Raw genomic sequence first — 15,652 nt, 5'->3', positions numbered from 1 at the left:
ATGTTATTCTCCAATTGCCTTATTGCATCGGCTCTTTGGAATCTCTTACAAGATCAATTACACAAGGAAACATCATGCTTAAACAGCAGTTATACATGCAAATGTTAAGGAAACAGTAGCAGAGGGATGATGAATATTGTCTTGTTGAAGTCTTATAGTGCACGTATTTACCAAACAAAAGGAGGTGCTGAGTATATACAAACTTTCAGAAAGATAGGTTTTTATTGAAGTGATGAAATCTGAGAACCAATTATGTAGCACTATATAAGGGTTTACAAGGTGCTAAGGCGCATACCGCAGGCACAGCCAGGAACACCGGGGCGAACCCCTTCTCTTTTCGATAAGTGCACTTGGTTCTTTTACGTACATGCGTTACACAACACATGGGACTAACAGCTTTTTGTCCCACCGAAGGACGAAGCAATGGTTATGTGTCTTGCTTATAAGGACACAAGTTTACTTCATGAAAGAGTCTGGTCCACTCAATGTTAAGTTTTAGCAAATTTAAAGTAATTTTCTGTGATTGACCCTTGCTGGAAGGTGTGTTGATATGAGAGAGAATCACTTTGAGGAAGGGGGAATATCTAAAGAACTCTCTATTCATGTACATGTACATTCACATATTATCAATCAAATGCTGAGACTTTAACACATATGTTTTTATATTTTTATATATTATTTACTTTTTTTTTTAAATTAACATTAAATAAACAATTTGTTCTTCTTTTCTATATAGATGCGTTTTGATTCATATTTGTCATCACCAGACTCTTTGGTTTTACCACAGTGCAACTTACTCAACAGTTCTCATGTCAGGTAATTTTGAATTTTTCTGTAGACGCCATGTCTGATTTAATGGCTGGGATGGCTGTCACAGCTTACCCCGCAAGGCACCCATGACCGAAAGACAATCTAGGCAAACTCAAATAATTATAGACAAGTGACACAAGAGTTACATATTTACAATAAATTATTACAAGTTTAATATATACGCTTCTCTCCAACCTTCACTAAGTTTAGTCTATCTCACAAATCAATATTAAATGAAATCCAAATCAATGAATGATCTAAATACTTTTGTCACGACCTGCTCCAAAAGGCCTTCTCAACAAATTCAGAAAGGTTTTAAACAAAACAGACTGTGTCCAATTTCTGCCGACAAAAACCTTAGTCCAATTAAAGGAAACTATTTGACTGGATAAATTAATCCCACTTTAACCGTTACCTTTATTATGGCACTTTTTCTAATAATATACACAAACTATGCCCTCGATCAAAATTTGGAGGCACATGTACTTAATATTTACAATCACAGAAATCCCCAAACCTCACAGCTCTAGAGTGTTCACTGCTCTAAGCCTGGTTAACGTTTTTGTTACACATAAAGGACAAGCAAAGTTCAGCTATGAACTTGGGGCAGATTTTACTCCCCAAAAATTATTTACAAATATCAACTCCCTTCAATGGCCCACAGCTGTAGCCAACGATCACAGCTAGACCCAATGGCGACAGTCGTAGCCAATGATCATGGCCATAGCCCACAAATGTAGACAACAGTCACAGCTAGACCCAATGGCGACAGTCGTAGCCAATGATCACGGTCATAGCCCACAGCTGTAGACAACGGTCACAGCTAGACCCAATGGCGACAGTCGTAGCCAATGATCATGGCCATAGCCCACAACTGTAGACAACAGTCACAGCTAGACCCAATGGCCACAGTCGTAGCCAATGATCATGGCCATAGCCCACAGCTGTAGACAACGGTCACAGCTGGACCCAATGGCCACAGTCATAGCCAATGATCATGGCCATAGCCCACAACTGTAGACAACGGTCACAGCTGGACCCAATGGCCACAGTCGTAGCCAATGATCATGGCCATAGCCCACAGCTGTAGACAACGGTCACAGCTAGACCCAATGGCCACAGTCGTAGCCAATGATCATGGCCATAGCCCACAACTGTAGACAACAGTCACAGCTAGACCCAATGGCCACAGCCGTAGCCAATGATCGCAGCCATAGCCCACAGCTGTAGCCAACAGTCACAGCTAGACCCAGGTGACAGTCTTAGCCAATGATCGCAACCATAGCCCACAGCTGTAGCCAACAGTCACAGCTAGACCCAGGTGACAGTCTTAGCCAATGATCGCAACCATAGCCCACAGCTGTAGCCAACAGTCACAGCTAGACCCAGGTGACAGTCTTAGCCAATGATCGCAACCATAGCCCACAGCTGTAGCCAACAGTCACAGCTAGACCCAGGTGACAGTCTTAGCCAATGATCGCAACCATAGCCCACAGCTGTAGCTCAAGTCAAAGCCAAAGCTGAAGTTACTGGATTTGGACACAGCCTTGGGTTTAAAAAGTAGCTTTAGTTAGTAAACTACTTTTGATCTTTTGTCAGTTTGCCATAAACGGAGATTCAAAGTACACAACAAAAATTTTGAAACTTTCTAGCTTCTTGTTCCTTCTGTTTACATTTTTCTCGCAAGCACACGCAGCACGAAATTATAAAAGGTAGATATTTAGGTATCCATGGTGAAAGACAGTGTGTATAAGCAGTGACTATGCAAGAAAGTGTGCAAAAACAAACAATTTGCAAAAAATATTATTCTGAGGATTTTGCATTTTTGTTTCATCTCTTTGGAATCTCTAAAAAACAAAATGATGAGCAAGATTAAAATGACACAGGAATACATCGTGTTTAAACAGCAGTCAATGCAAATGTTTTAGTGGACACATTAGCAGAGGGATAATAAACTATTTTCAGTGTGTCCTATTGGTGCAAAGGTTGACATTGTAACCAAGGAGTAATGTTACCAAGCCCAGAATTTGTTGTTTGGTGAGGAGTCATCTGTGGGTTAAACGTAATAACATGCTTGTCAAATTAATAGACTCATTTGATGGACAACCCAAGCAAACGACGCGCTGTGTGTGCGTGGAGAAGCAATGCTGATTTCTACCTCATGCTAGAAGCACTCATATAAGCAGCTAGGATTTTCAATGCACTTTGCACTTTGCATACTTGGTTTTGTTTGCATTTTATACCCACTATGAGTCACATGACTCTTGTTGCTGATCAAGCTTTCATGCTTCATTTCCCAAGTAAAACAGGGATAAAATACTCTGAGTGGGAAGGTGTAGTCAAGTGGAGGAGTCGTGTCCAAGCGGTTTAGAGCACCGAATTCAAACTCCAGTGTCTGATCAGCAGAGTTTGGGTTCGAGTCCAAGTCGTGACACTAAAGCAAGACACTTAACTATTGCTTCATTCTTTGGATGGGATGTAAGGCCATTGGTCCTGTGTGTTGTGTAATGCGCGTAAAAGAACCCAGCGCACTTATCGAACAGAAAAGGGGTTCAACCGGGTGTTCCTGGTTTGATTGGCACCATATTGTGCCACAGCACCTTGTAAACCAATAAATGGTGCTATGTAAAAGGAGTAGATCTTTTCATTCAAAAGTAGTCCCACATACCTTGCAGGAAAATACTGTATGTTAAAGGCAGTGGACACTATTGGTAATTACCCAAAATAATTATTAGCGTAAAACCTTACTTGGTAACAAGTAATGGGGAGAGGTTGGTAGTATAAAACATTGTGAGAAACGGCTCCCTCTAAAGTGGAGTAGTTTTCGAGAAAGAAGTAATTTTCCACGAATTTGATTTTGAGACCTCAAGTTTAGTATTTGAGGTCCCGAAATCAACCATCTAAACGCACACAACTTTGTGTGATAAGGGTGTTTTTGTCTTTCATAGTTATCTCGGAACGCCGACGACCAATCGAGCTCAAATTTTCACAGGTTTGTTATTTTATGCATATGTTGAGATACAGCAAGTGAGAATACTGGTCTTCGACAATTACCAATAGTGTCCACTGGCTTTAAAGGGCCTTGAGCGTCACTGGGTAATGAAAATAATAATTTATTGAATTTATATTGCACCCGCTCCGGGACATAACAGTAAAAATGGTATTAGAAAGTTACATAGAAACAGTTTAAGAAAAGTACACCAGTAAAAAATATAAGCCAAATAGAAATCAAAGCCTTACTAGCCTTGCTCAAGGCAGTAGCATTATTCGCTCCGAAAAGACGCTGCTGTAAACCCACCCGCATACCCGGTGCGTTGTGCGTGCGATCACACCGCATGACCCACCCGTATACACACTGTCACATCGAACGAATACTGTGCACATAAGTCATCCGCACTCGTACCACTAACCGCTGTCTGTAACTTCCGGGTTTAATGTGTTGTATTGAAAAATTTCCACAAGTGGAAAAAATTGGGGGGGCTCTCGGATATGCTAGTATGCAGCCCATGAATATGTATATCTTTTGTCAGACCTATCAGACAACACAGGATGTGAGGCAAATTAATTATTCATTTTGACGTCCAATCACGCACGCCTATCATGCTCGCTGAGCGTCCATGGTGGTGGTGTGTGATGTAGACATGTCTCGTCTTTCGCGGGCATTATGGTAATGAGCTGACCATGGGAACTCTTCGCTTATTATAGTAATGAGGTCAGTGGCTTCAACACAGACCCTACAAGGCTGTCGGCCTGACGACCTCCGCATGCGGATAGTGTACGGGGGCATCGTGTCGTGCGATGTTACGCACGGTGAATACGGGTGGGTTTTTATACAGCGGCGGTCTTTTTTCGGAGTGAATAATTCGACTGCCTTGAGCAAGAATACCAGAATACTATAAAAACTATAAAAACAATGCAACTTATGTACGATAATGAACACCATAATACTATAAAGACTATAAAAACAATGCAACTTATGTACGATAATGAACACCATAATACTATAAAGACTATAAAAACAATGCAACTTATGTACGATAATGAACACCATAATACTATAAAGACTATAAAAACAATGAAACTTATGTACAATAATGAACACCATAATACTATAAAGACTATAAAAACAATGCAACTTATGTACGATAATGAACACCATAATACTATAAAGACTATAAAAACAATGCAACTTATGTACGATAATGAACACCATAATACTATAAAGACTATAAAAACAATGCAACTTATGTACGATAATGAACACCATAATACTATAAAGACTATAAAAACAATGCAACTTATGTACGATAATGAACACCATAATACTATAAAGACTATAAAAACAATGCAACTTATGTACGATAATGAACACCATAATACTATAAAGACTATAAAAACAATGCAACTTATGTACGATAATGAACACCATAATACTATAAAGACTATAAAAACAATGCAACTTATGTACGATAATGAACACCATAATACTATAAAGACTATAAAAACAATGCAACTTATGTACACAAAAGCATCACCAAATGCTTTCTTATGAAAAGGAAAGTTTTAAGTTTGGATTTAAAAAGACTTTTGTGGGTGCTGTTTACATGTGATGCCAAGTTGTTCCATAGATTACAGTGTAGGTGCTGCTTTGGTTTGTAGCGATTGCATCATCAATGTTGCCTGTAGAAAATTACTCTGGTTCAGAAATTAACTTGTTAGACAATGTCCACCTTAATTTTGCACTGCTTATTCTGTTCTCTGTATTTCTGTAATTCTTTGCAGGGAGGAAATAATATGTCGAGGTACTGACCTTGTTTGTGGTGCATATCAACTTCTATATGAAGCTATTTTGAATCCAGATAATTGCTTCAGCGACCCAAAAGGTGTCTTAACCAGAACACCAGAACAGGTAAAAGCATTATTGCTTTGAACTTGATTTATTGTTTTATTCACATGATTTGGTTTTGACTGAAGTATTTGGCAATATCAGGCTTAGTTCCACAAAAAGTAAGATTGACTTATGATTGTTGAGATATGATTAGGAAGAGCAGACTACATATCTTGAAAACACAAGATCTCTAGTTGATGCTATTAGACTATCACAAGATATTAGCCTCGAAACAGAAGCTATGAGTACACACATATCTCTAACTGTGTTGAAAGCTATTTCAATTAGCCTAGCGGTTGGAAACCATAATAATTAAGAGCTCCTGATTCAAACTCTAGTGTTTCTGATTAGCGAATTGTGGGTTCAAGTCCCACTCACTACACATATGTCCTTTTAAAGACACTGGACACTATTGGTACTCGTCAAAGACCAGTCTTTTTACTTGGTGTATCTCAACATATGCATAAAATAACAAATCTGTGAAATTTGAGTTCAGTTGGTCGTTCGAAGTTGCAAGATAATAATGGAAGAAAAAACACCATTGTCACATGAAGTTGTGTGCCTTCAGATGCTTGAATTCTAGACCTAAAAATCAAATTCTGAGGTCTCGAAATCTAATGCAATTTTTATTGGTGAGAAATAATTTGTTTTCTCGAAAAACGATGTTACTTAAGATGGAGCCGTTTCTCACAATGTTTTATACTCGTCTCTCCATTGATTGTTAACGAGTCAGTTTTTATGCTTGCAATTAATTTGAGCAATGCAAAATAGTATCCAGTGCCTCAAAGACACTGGACACTATTGGTAATTGTCAAAGACCAGTCTCCTCACTTGGTGTATCTCAACATATGCATAAAATAACAAACCTGTGAAAATTTGAACTCAATTGGTCGTCAAAGTTGCGAGATAATGATGAAAGAAAAAATACCCTTGTCACACAAAGTTTTGTGCTTTCAGATGCTCGATTTTGAGACCTCAAAATCTAATTCTAAGGTGTCCAAAGAAAATTATTTCTTTCTCGAAAACTACGTTACTTCAGAGGGAGCATTTTCTCACAATGTTTTGTACTATCAACAGCTTGCCATTACTCGTTACCAAGAAAAGGTTTTATGCTAATAACTATTCTGAGTAACTACTAATAGTGTCCAGTGTTTGCAGACAATAAGTTAAATTAAATGCCTGTTTTGAGAGACTTTCAGTTTAAAAAAAAAAAGAAAAACTCATTCTTGTTTTTTATTTTTAATGAAAGGAATATATATGTTATTAAGTGTTAATTAGGGAATAACAGTGCGAGTACCCGGTCTTCACTGCGTGGTAATGACCGGGTTGGTGTGGCTGGCGCTGTTAACGGACCTAGCCGGAGGCGAGGTCTGTTAACAGCGCAAGCCACCAACCAAGGTCATTACCACGCAGTGAAGACCGGGTACGAACACTGTTATTCCCATTAATAAATACCTTTTTTAGCGAATTACACGGCTAAAATGTTCAAAATTTTGTGACTTTTCTCTCGGCGGTACTTCCAGACATGTTCAGGGGCCATTTTTGAGCTTTTGGTGGTTCCCATCTCTTTCGTGCGTTTATCACATTACTGATCTTTGAGACCAGTGACTCTTTTAAATAATGATCTGTTCAGCGCCTTCACTGGGGTCAAAGGAGGCAAATGATTGGACGGTAGCTGTTCCTTGTGCATTCAAACGCGCACATGAGCTCGGCGTCAGTTTATACGCGCGCACTCAAAATTGATACATTTTCAGCGCGTGTATGTGTAAGTGCGCAAAGTTGCAATGAAACTAACAGGGATATAAATAAGCGTGCGATACAGTACAACGCGCAAGGTTTAAACAACATATGCTGATTTAGAGGCCACTTATTCGCTATTTTCCCAAGCCGGTCTTTATACCACTGTAACACTCCCACACGTGACCGGGTTTTGACCAATCAGAGACTTGAAACCGTCCAAGGTATTTATTCATATTTAATCATCACTACAAACATTTATTATTGTTGTTAATATAACATGTATGTTGAATGAAAATACAAACAGCGCCCTCAATGAAGCCAGTGAAGATCGTAGCCTATCTTACAGGCCCAAAGATTTCACTAAATACAATGATCTCATTGGCTGTGATGTAAGCTTTCCATATACGTGTAATCATTAGTCGAGGTGATAAAGTTTGTCAGCTTACACCGTACTTTCTGATCGTCTTCATGTTGTAGAAAGGAAGCGTACATAGGTCAACAAAAAGACAACAAGAATCGGCTAATACTAGACTGACCAAAAGAAACTCTGAACAGAGAGAAGTAATCTAAATAGAATCCAAAATTTATAATCCTATGTGGCAGAGAACAGCGCAATCAGCTGATCCATCTTCTTCAAAGTTGCAGTTACTTTACACTACATGGACTTGATGGATGTGCTTTTTTGAAGGGAAAGACAGTACTGTTTTGTGACTGCGGGTCTCGATGTGACATAAATACAAGGTCAAAGGTACATCTTACAACATCTGGGAAGGTTGGTATCTGGCATTTTCACGAACCTAGATGTTCAAGAAATAAAGAACCCTAGCCTGAACATTTGAGGTCTGGACTACAACACTGGTGATTAGTGCCCGATACAAACCTTCTGTGTCTGGCCTGCCATGGCGGCTGTCCGATGTACATTTGACCTCACATCAGTTCACATGGAGATTCAATTCACTTAACAACACATACATTATCACATGCATAATATCATGCGCAATGTGCAAACATTATGCAGAAGATCGAAAATGACGCGGACAATCGACATAACCCTTGGACCAATCAAAATACAGACATGGAAAGCATACATTGACCGTTTATCCAATAAAATCATTGTCCTGTCTTTATCATTGTGGTTAGAGACAAGTCTCTAGTAAAAAAAAAAAGACTTTTTCATTAGCTGAAGAGATCAGTGCGGCATGTATACACATACATAATTCCATTTATTTATTTCAGTGAATGTAGCAAATGGTAAGGTGGTATTTATTGCGCAATAATGTTTCCCCATTCAATATAGCTATAGAATGCCTATTATTATGTTTATTTTTAGAATCAAGTTTGTAAACTTCCCTCACATGAGAGGTCTTTAAAAAGATACTTAATCTGCAGTGAGATTACACTCCTTATACGTATTTACATGATTTCTGTACTAAAAATCTGAGCACCTTCAGTTCTTAGACGTAACTAAGGTTGCAATTTTAATTTGCTTTTAAAATGTACTTTTCTTTAATTTGTAACTTTATATTATGAGGGCTACCCAAATAGTCAATGGTTAAAGGCAGTGGACACTATTGGTAATTACTCAAAATAATTATTAGCATAAAACCTTTCATGGTGACGAGTAATGGGGAGAGGTTGATGGTATAAACATTGTGAGAAACGGCTCCCTCTGAAGTGCCTGTTTTCAAGAAAGAATTAATTTTCCACGAATTTGATTTTGAGACCTCAGATTTAGAACTTGAGGTCTCGAAATCAACCATCTAAACGCATGCAACTTCGTGTGACAAGGGTGTTTTTTTCTTTCATTATTATCTCGCAAGTTCGATGACCACTTGAGCTCAAATTTTCACAGGTTTGTTATTTTATGCATAAGTTTTTGAGATACACCAACTGTGAAGGCTAGTCTTTGACAATTACCTAAAGTAGTGTCCACTGCCTTTAAAGCCTGTCAAATTACACAGAGTATTTGATCAAAAAAAAATATCTTTAAAAATCCAATATATTAATTGGCATAATTGTTTCACATCAGCGTACTGTGAAATGTTTATTCTCTCCAAGATTGGGTCTGTAGCTTGACAGCCCCGCTGAAAGTGACGCCGAACCTTCAGAGAGAGAGAGAGAGAAACATCGCAAAACATGAGAAAACATTTGGAATCGATTAGTGGTACTAGTTAAACAAATCTTGATCTTTCGTGTCATTGTCTTACCTTTATTTGAAATGATGAATAAATCCATTAAACTTGAAATGATGAATAAATCCATTAAACAAAGTTTTATTGAGCATGTTTGTACGCAATTATGTTCCTCCCAGATAATCTAAGGTACGTTCAAAATCGTAAAAAGGTTTCCTATTTCCACTGCAAAAAAGAGTCTTAGAACACCCTGTCTACGTTGAACGGCTGTGTTTGGTACCATTGGAAAGGTCTCGGCCCCCAACTGTTCTTTTGTATGTATAATGCCATAGTCAGGAGGCTGAAAAAGTACAACAAAAAATGGCGGTCCTACTACTTGCCGTCAACTCGCCGACTTGCCGTCAACTCGCCGTCAACTCATTTTCGTGCCGTCAACTCATTAAATTTACATGAAAAATCTATAAAAAGGGGGCACGGAAGTGTTAAGTCTGGGCTAAACTACATATTTCTCATGGTTTTCGGTACAAATTCATTCACAAAAACGACTTTGTGTTGATAAAAAAAAAGTACCAATCATTGACATCTTGGGCCAAGACTAATCATTGTGAAAAAGCAAGATGGCGGCCGACAGTTTTTTGGCTTCGAGAATTTTTTTTCACGAGAAAAAAAAATCAATTTTTATTCCGAAATATGACCTAAAACTTACGCGAATGCTCTTTGAGCTGATACTTTACAGTTCTATGCTTCTTTTGTGGATTTTAAATGTATATTGGAGGAGTTGACGGCGAGTTGACGGCGCAAGTGAGTTGACGGCGAGTTGACGGCAAGTAGTAGGACCCAAAAATGGTGAAAACTTGATATTTAAATAATGCGGGCTTTCCGGGGCCCAATTTCATAGCGCTGCTTAACGGTTAGCAAATTTGCATGCTTACTGTAGCAGAAAAAATTGCTTAAGCCTTAGCGTATTTCATAGGTTGGCAGAAAAATTGGGCGGCCATATTGCGCGTTTAACGTGGATTTGCATTGTGACGTCATTTATTTTCGTGCGGTAAGCACCGGAAGGTTAGCATGCCTTCTCGTGTGCTTATGGTTAGCAGCGCTATGAAATAGAAATTGCACAGTAAGCAAAAAATTGGCCGCTAAGCAGCGATATGAAATTGGGTCCAGTTATCAAAAATAGAGATCATGATTGAATGAGAGGTAAGAGGACGATTGGATGTTTACCCAATGAAGTCACAAACCTTTTGGCTGCTTCGGAACATAGATATAGAATAGAGTAACTAGATCGACCGCGCGTACATACGCGGGTTCTGGCATGGGGGCCGCCATTGCCTATCTCCCTTGTACATTTTCTGTGCGTTGCCGTCAGCACGTGACTTTTTGCCGTCAGCACGTGACGTTTAGCGCGTCAAATGCCTATCATTTTTGCGCGTCGCCTTTCGAACGTGAATTTTTTACCGCGTCCACGGCGAACAAAAACTTTTTCTACACAGGCAATGGCGCGTATGTACGCGCGGCCGATCTAGTTATTTTAATTTTTCATTTAATTCAATTGACTTTTCATGAATTTATTTATTTATTTTCCTGTACAAAATATTTTTGTAGGCGCTGTGATTTAGTTTTCTAAGTAGAGCGTATTTTAAGTGCCGTTTATTATTATTATTATTATTATTATTATTATTATTATTATTTTTATTATTATTATTATTATTATTATTATTATTATTATTATTATTATTATTATTATTATTATTAAGCCAGGAGACCGTGAATAGTTTTTTCGCCAACCATCGATTATTTTGCACCAAGCAGGGCCTAGCCGCAAAGGCTGGCAAACAATATGAACCTGTTGAAATAGCCGTGGAGGACGACAAAGCATGGCTTAAATTAAAATGATAAAACATCGGAATTGGTTTTGGAGATCTCGACGACAAAGAAGAAGTTGCCTAAACACAGCACAAACAGATCGTCCACGTGTCAACAGATAACAAAAAACAATATCAGTTTGAGGGAAACATTTGTAACTTAGACAACCGAGCCCTCTGGTTTCTGACATTTTTACATATAAATGAAAGAAGGGCAACATTAAAATTAGCAATATCTTAAAGCATATCTCAAACAGTGCGAAATTTAGGCGTCTTTTTCGACAGCTCCATGACAATGAGCACACACGTCACACGTACACGCAAGTCCATCAACTATCACATCAGAAACATCTCCAAAATACGCAAATATATTGACACAAACACATGCCACGCTGCTGCCAGAGCCCTTGTGTTGTCTAGACTGGATTATTGTAACTCTCTCCTCAATGGTATTAAGCAAGCTGACATTGACCGTCTACAAAGGCTCCAAAACAATGCTGCACGTATCATTTTCTTGCAACCCAAATACACACACGCATCCACTCTTCTCAAACAATTACACTGGTTACCAGTTAAACAACGCATCACCTTCAAAACATCAGTGAACATGCACAAAGCACTCTCTAACGTACTTCCACAATACCTTACTGAGTCGCTAAATTTCAACAAACCTGGCCGGAGTGGGCTCCGCTCCGGCCAGAATCTAAGGCCGTGTCTGAAACGGCGACTTCGGCTACAGCTACGGCTAGATCGCGCACGTCTGCCTATTCTTCAACACTGGTAGACGCGCTGATCTAGACGTAGCTGTAGCCGAAGTCGTCGTTTCGGACACGGCCTAACAATCCCTCGCACACACAAAATGGCAGGGACCGGTCCTTTTCAGTCGCTGGTCCCCGGTGCTGGAACGCCCTACCAAGTCATATTCGGAACACCAACACACTCCAGACATTCAAGAGTAAATTAAAAACACATCTATTCTCATAATCGTCTTTTCCGTAGCACTCTTCCAGCGCATTGAATTTTGTAAAATGCGCTTTATATAAGTCTCGTTAGCTGTTCCGACCTACCGTCGGAACAGGTACTGTTTTCGTCGAGATTTTTATTATTTTTATTATTATTATTATTATTATTATTATTATTATTATTATTATTATTATTATTATTATTATTATTATTATTATTATTATTATTATTATTATTATTATTATTATTATTATTATTATTATTATTATTATTATTATTATTATTATTATTATTATTATTATTATTATTATTATTATTATTATTATTATTATTATTCTTTGTTTCCGCCAAAACCCCATTGCATTTGTACACGTGTTTTCTTTAAGCCTAATCTCCTTAACTATAATACGAAAGAGTGAGTTTATTATACCAAATTGAAGCTTAGAACATAAGCTTTACTTAAAATGTTAAAAATGTTAAAATTCTTAATTAATTAACCACGTGACCCTCATTTACATATTTAATTGGGAAATCTTTGTAGCACCATATCTCAAGAAGTACTCGGCCGATTCCTACCCTGCTTGTAGTTAAAGATTCCTTGGGGATTGGAGATTAATTTGGAAAAACCGTGACCTCAAGTTGACCTCTACTTCCGGGTCAACCGGAAGTGGGACCATATCTCAAGTACTATACAACCGATTTTAAAACTTTTTTCAGTTTTAGACCCCTTAGGCGTAAAAATAAACTTTGTAAAACCGTGACCTTAAGTTGACCTCTACTTCCGGGTCAACCGGACGTGGGACCATATCTCAAGTACTATACAACTGATTTTCAAACTTTCTTTAGTTTTAGACCCCTTAGGCGTTATAAATCAACTTTGAAAAACCGTGACCTCAATTGCCCTCTACTTCCGGGTCAACCGGAAGTGGGACATATCTCAAGAAGTACACGGCCGACTTTTAGACTGTTTGTAGTGATAGACTGCTTGAGGATTGGAGATTAATTTTGAAAAAGCGTGACCTCAAGTTGACCTCTACTTTCGGGTCAACCGGAAGTATGACCATATCTCAAGTACTATAGAACCGATTTTCAATATTTTTTCAGTTTTAGACCCCTTAGGCGTTGAAAATAAACTTTGAAAAACCGTGACCTCAAGTTGACCTCTACTTCCGGGTCAACCGGAAGTGGGACCATATCTTAAGAAGCACAGGGCCGATTTATATACTGTTTGTAGTTATAGAGTCCTTGGGGATTGAAAATAAACTTTGAAAAACCGTGACCTCAAGTTGACCTCTACTTCCAGGTAAACCGGAAGTGGGACCATATCTCAAGAAGTAAACGGCCCATTTTCAGATGGTTTCCAGTTTTAGACCCCTTAGGAGTTACTGAAAAGCCGTGACCTCAAGTTGACCTCTACTTCCGGGTAAACCGGAAGTGGGACCATATCTCAAGAAGTACACGTCCGATTTTTAGACTGTTTGTAGTTTAAGACTCCTTGGGGATTGGAGATTAATTTATAAAAACCGTGACCTCAAGTTGACCTCTACTTCCGCGTCAACCCGAAGTGGGACAATAATGATTTTTCAAACTTTTTTAGTTAGAGACTCCTTGGGCATTGGAGATTAGCCTTAGGTTACCGTGACCCCATGTCGACCTCTACTTCCGGGTCAACCGGAAGTGGCACCTTAACTCAAGACACTATTCAACATTTTCAAACCTTTTTTTCAGTTATAGACTCCTTGGTCATGTTAGCACATAATCCAAGAAAAGGACACGGAACAGCTTTGTGTTTGTTCACAAACACCTAATGTCTAGTTTATTATTGATTTATTATGGAGGTATAGGATTAGTAGAAGCAAAGCTTAGCACTCAGCTGCCCCAATGTAATTTGCTTGTTTTTGTTACGGATATGTAGACACACAGGTGCAAGAGCAGCCAAAATAACATTGACTAAATTTTTTTAGAGTCTTTTGAGATGACACTTGAGTTTTGAACTTCCATTCCAGTCCCAAATATTGTTTTTGTTCGAGACACTGGACTATTGGTAATTGTCAAAGACCAATCTTCTCACTTGGTGTATCTCATCCATAAAGGTTCTCACACGCATGCTCCATCGTTGACAGATTTGCACCTCCCCCTTGAAAGAGTGGAAGGGGTGGTACCCCACCCCACCCCACCCCATTTTCGAAAGGTGGGGGACACAGTATCAATGTTCCCCGTGTCGTTTGACCACCTTTATTATGAAAATCGTGTTTTGCACTGAGGAGCACTGGAACACAAATATTCACACAGCTCATTGTTCTGTTTCGTTTGCCATTTGGCCGTTTAATGGCCTAAAGATTGCACCACAGAGCATCTAAAAATACAAAATTATCCCGGGCCCTTGAGCGGGCCCGGACCCATGCCGTAAAGGTTTCACCACACGTGCTCACTATTTGACAGTATTTTCCCCTAAAATTTGGTTTATAGATCCGTACTTGAAGATACTGTCAAACCAAAAGGTTCTACTGCTGCTCACATTTTACAGATGTTCTGTTCCGTTCTCTATTACTCTTATTGGCCTAAGATTGCTCCACAGAGCATCTAGAATGCAAAATTTTCCCGGGCCCTTAGGCGGGCCCGGACCCATGCCGTAAAGGTTTTACACTCGCGTGCTCACTCTTTGACAGTATTTCCCCCTAAACCTTGGTTTATAGATCCGCACTTGAAGATGCTGTCAACCCAAAAGGTTTTACTGCTGCTCACATTTTTACATATGTGCTGTTCCGTTCTGTATGCCTCTTATTGGCCTAAGATTGCACCACAGAGCATCTAGAATGCAGAATTTTCCCGGGCCCTTGAGCGGGCCCGGACCCATGCCATAAAGGTTTCGCACTCGTGAGCTCACTCTTCGACAGGTTTACCCCCTAAAACTTGGTTCATAGGTCTGCACTTGAAGATGCTGTCAAACCAAAAGGTTCTACTGCTGCTCACATTTTACAGATGTTCTGTTCCGTTCTGTATGCCTCTTATTGGCCTAAGATTGCACCACAGAGCATCTAGAATGCAGAATTTTCCCGGGCCCTTGAGCGGGCCCGGACCCATGCCATAAAGGTTTCGCACTCGTGAGCTCACTCTTCGACAGGTTTACCCCCTAAAACTTGGTTCATAGGTCTGCACTTGAAGATGCTGTCATTCCAAAATGGTTCGATACTGCTGCTCACATTTCACAGATGTTCTGTTCCATTCTGTCAGATTTGCCCCATAAAACTTGT

At 39.1% G+C, this 15,652-nt stretch overlaps 1 protein-coding gene across 2 annotated transcripts in view; it reads left to right on the top strand.

The window, feature by feature from the left end:
• The window catches only part of LOC117298593 (conserved oligomeric Golgi complex subunit 6-like), a 39,707-nt gene extending 33,607 nt beyond the window's left edge, over positions 1-6,100 (top strand). For both annotated transcript variants that reach the window (XM_033781912.1, XM_033781911.1), the window contains 2 exons: positions 737-816; positions 5,593-6,100. In XM_033781912.1, the coding sequence (XP_033637803.1) occupies positions 737-816; positions 5,593-5,740 (228 nt within the window). In that variant the 3' untranslated portion in view covers positions 5,741-6,100. The remainder of the gene's footprint in view (positions 1-736; positions 817-5,592) is intronic.
• Positions 6,101-15,652: the final 9,552 nt, after the last annotated feature.

The sequence above is a fragment of the Asterias rubens genome, chromosome 13, assembly GCF_902459465.1.
Source record: "Asterias rubens chromosome 13, eAstRub1.3, whole genome shotgun sequence".
Taxonomy (NCBI): Eukaryota; Metazoa; Echinodermata; class Asteroidea; order Forcipulatida; family Asteriidae; genus Asterias; species Asterias rubens.
The sequence above is the reverse complement of the archived record's forward strand: the minus strand, read 5'-3'. Positions and strand labels throughout refer to the sequence as shown.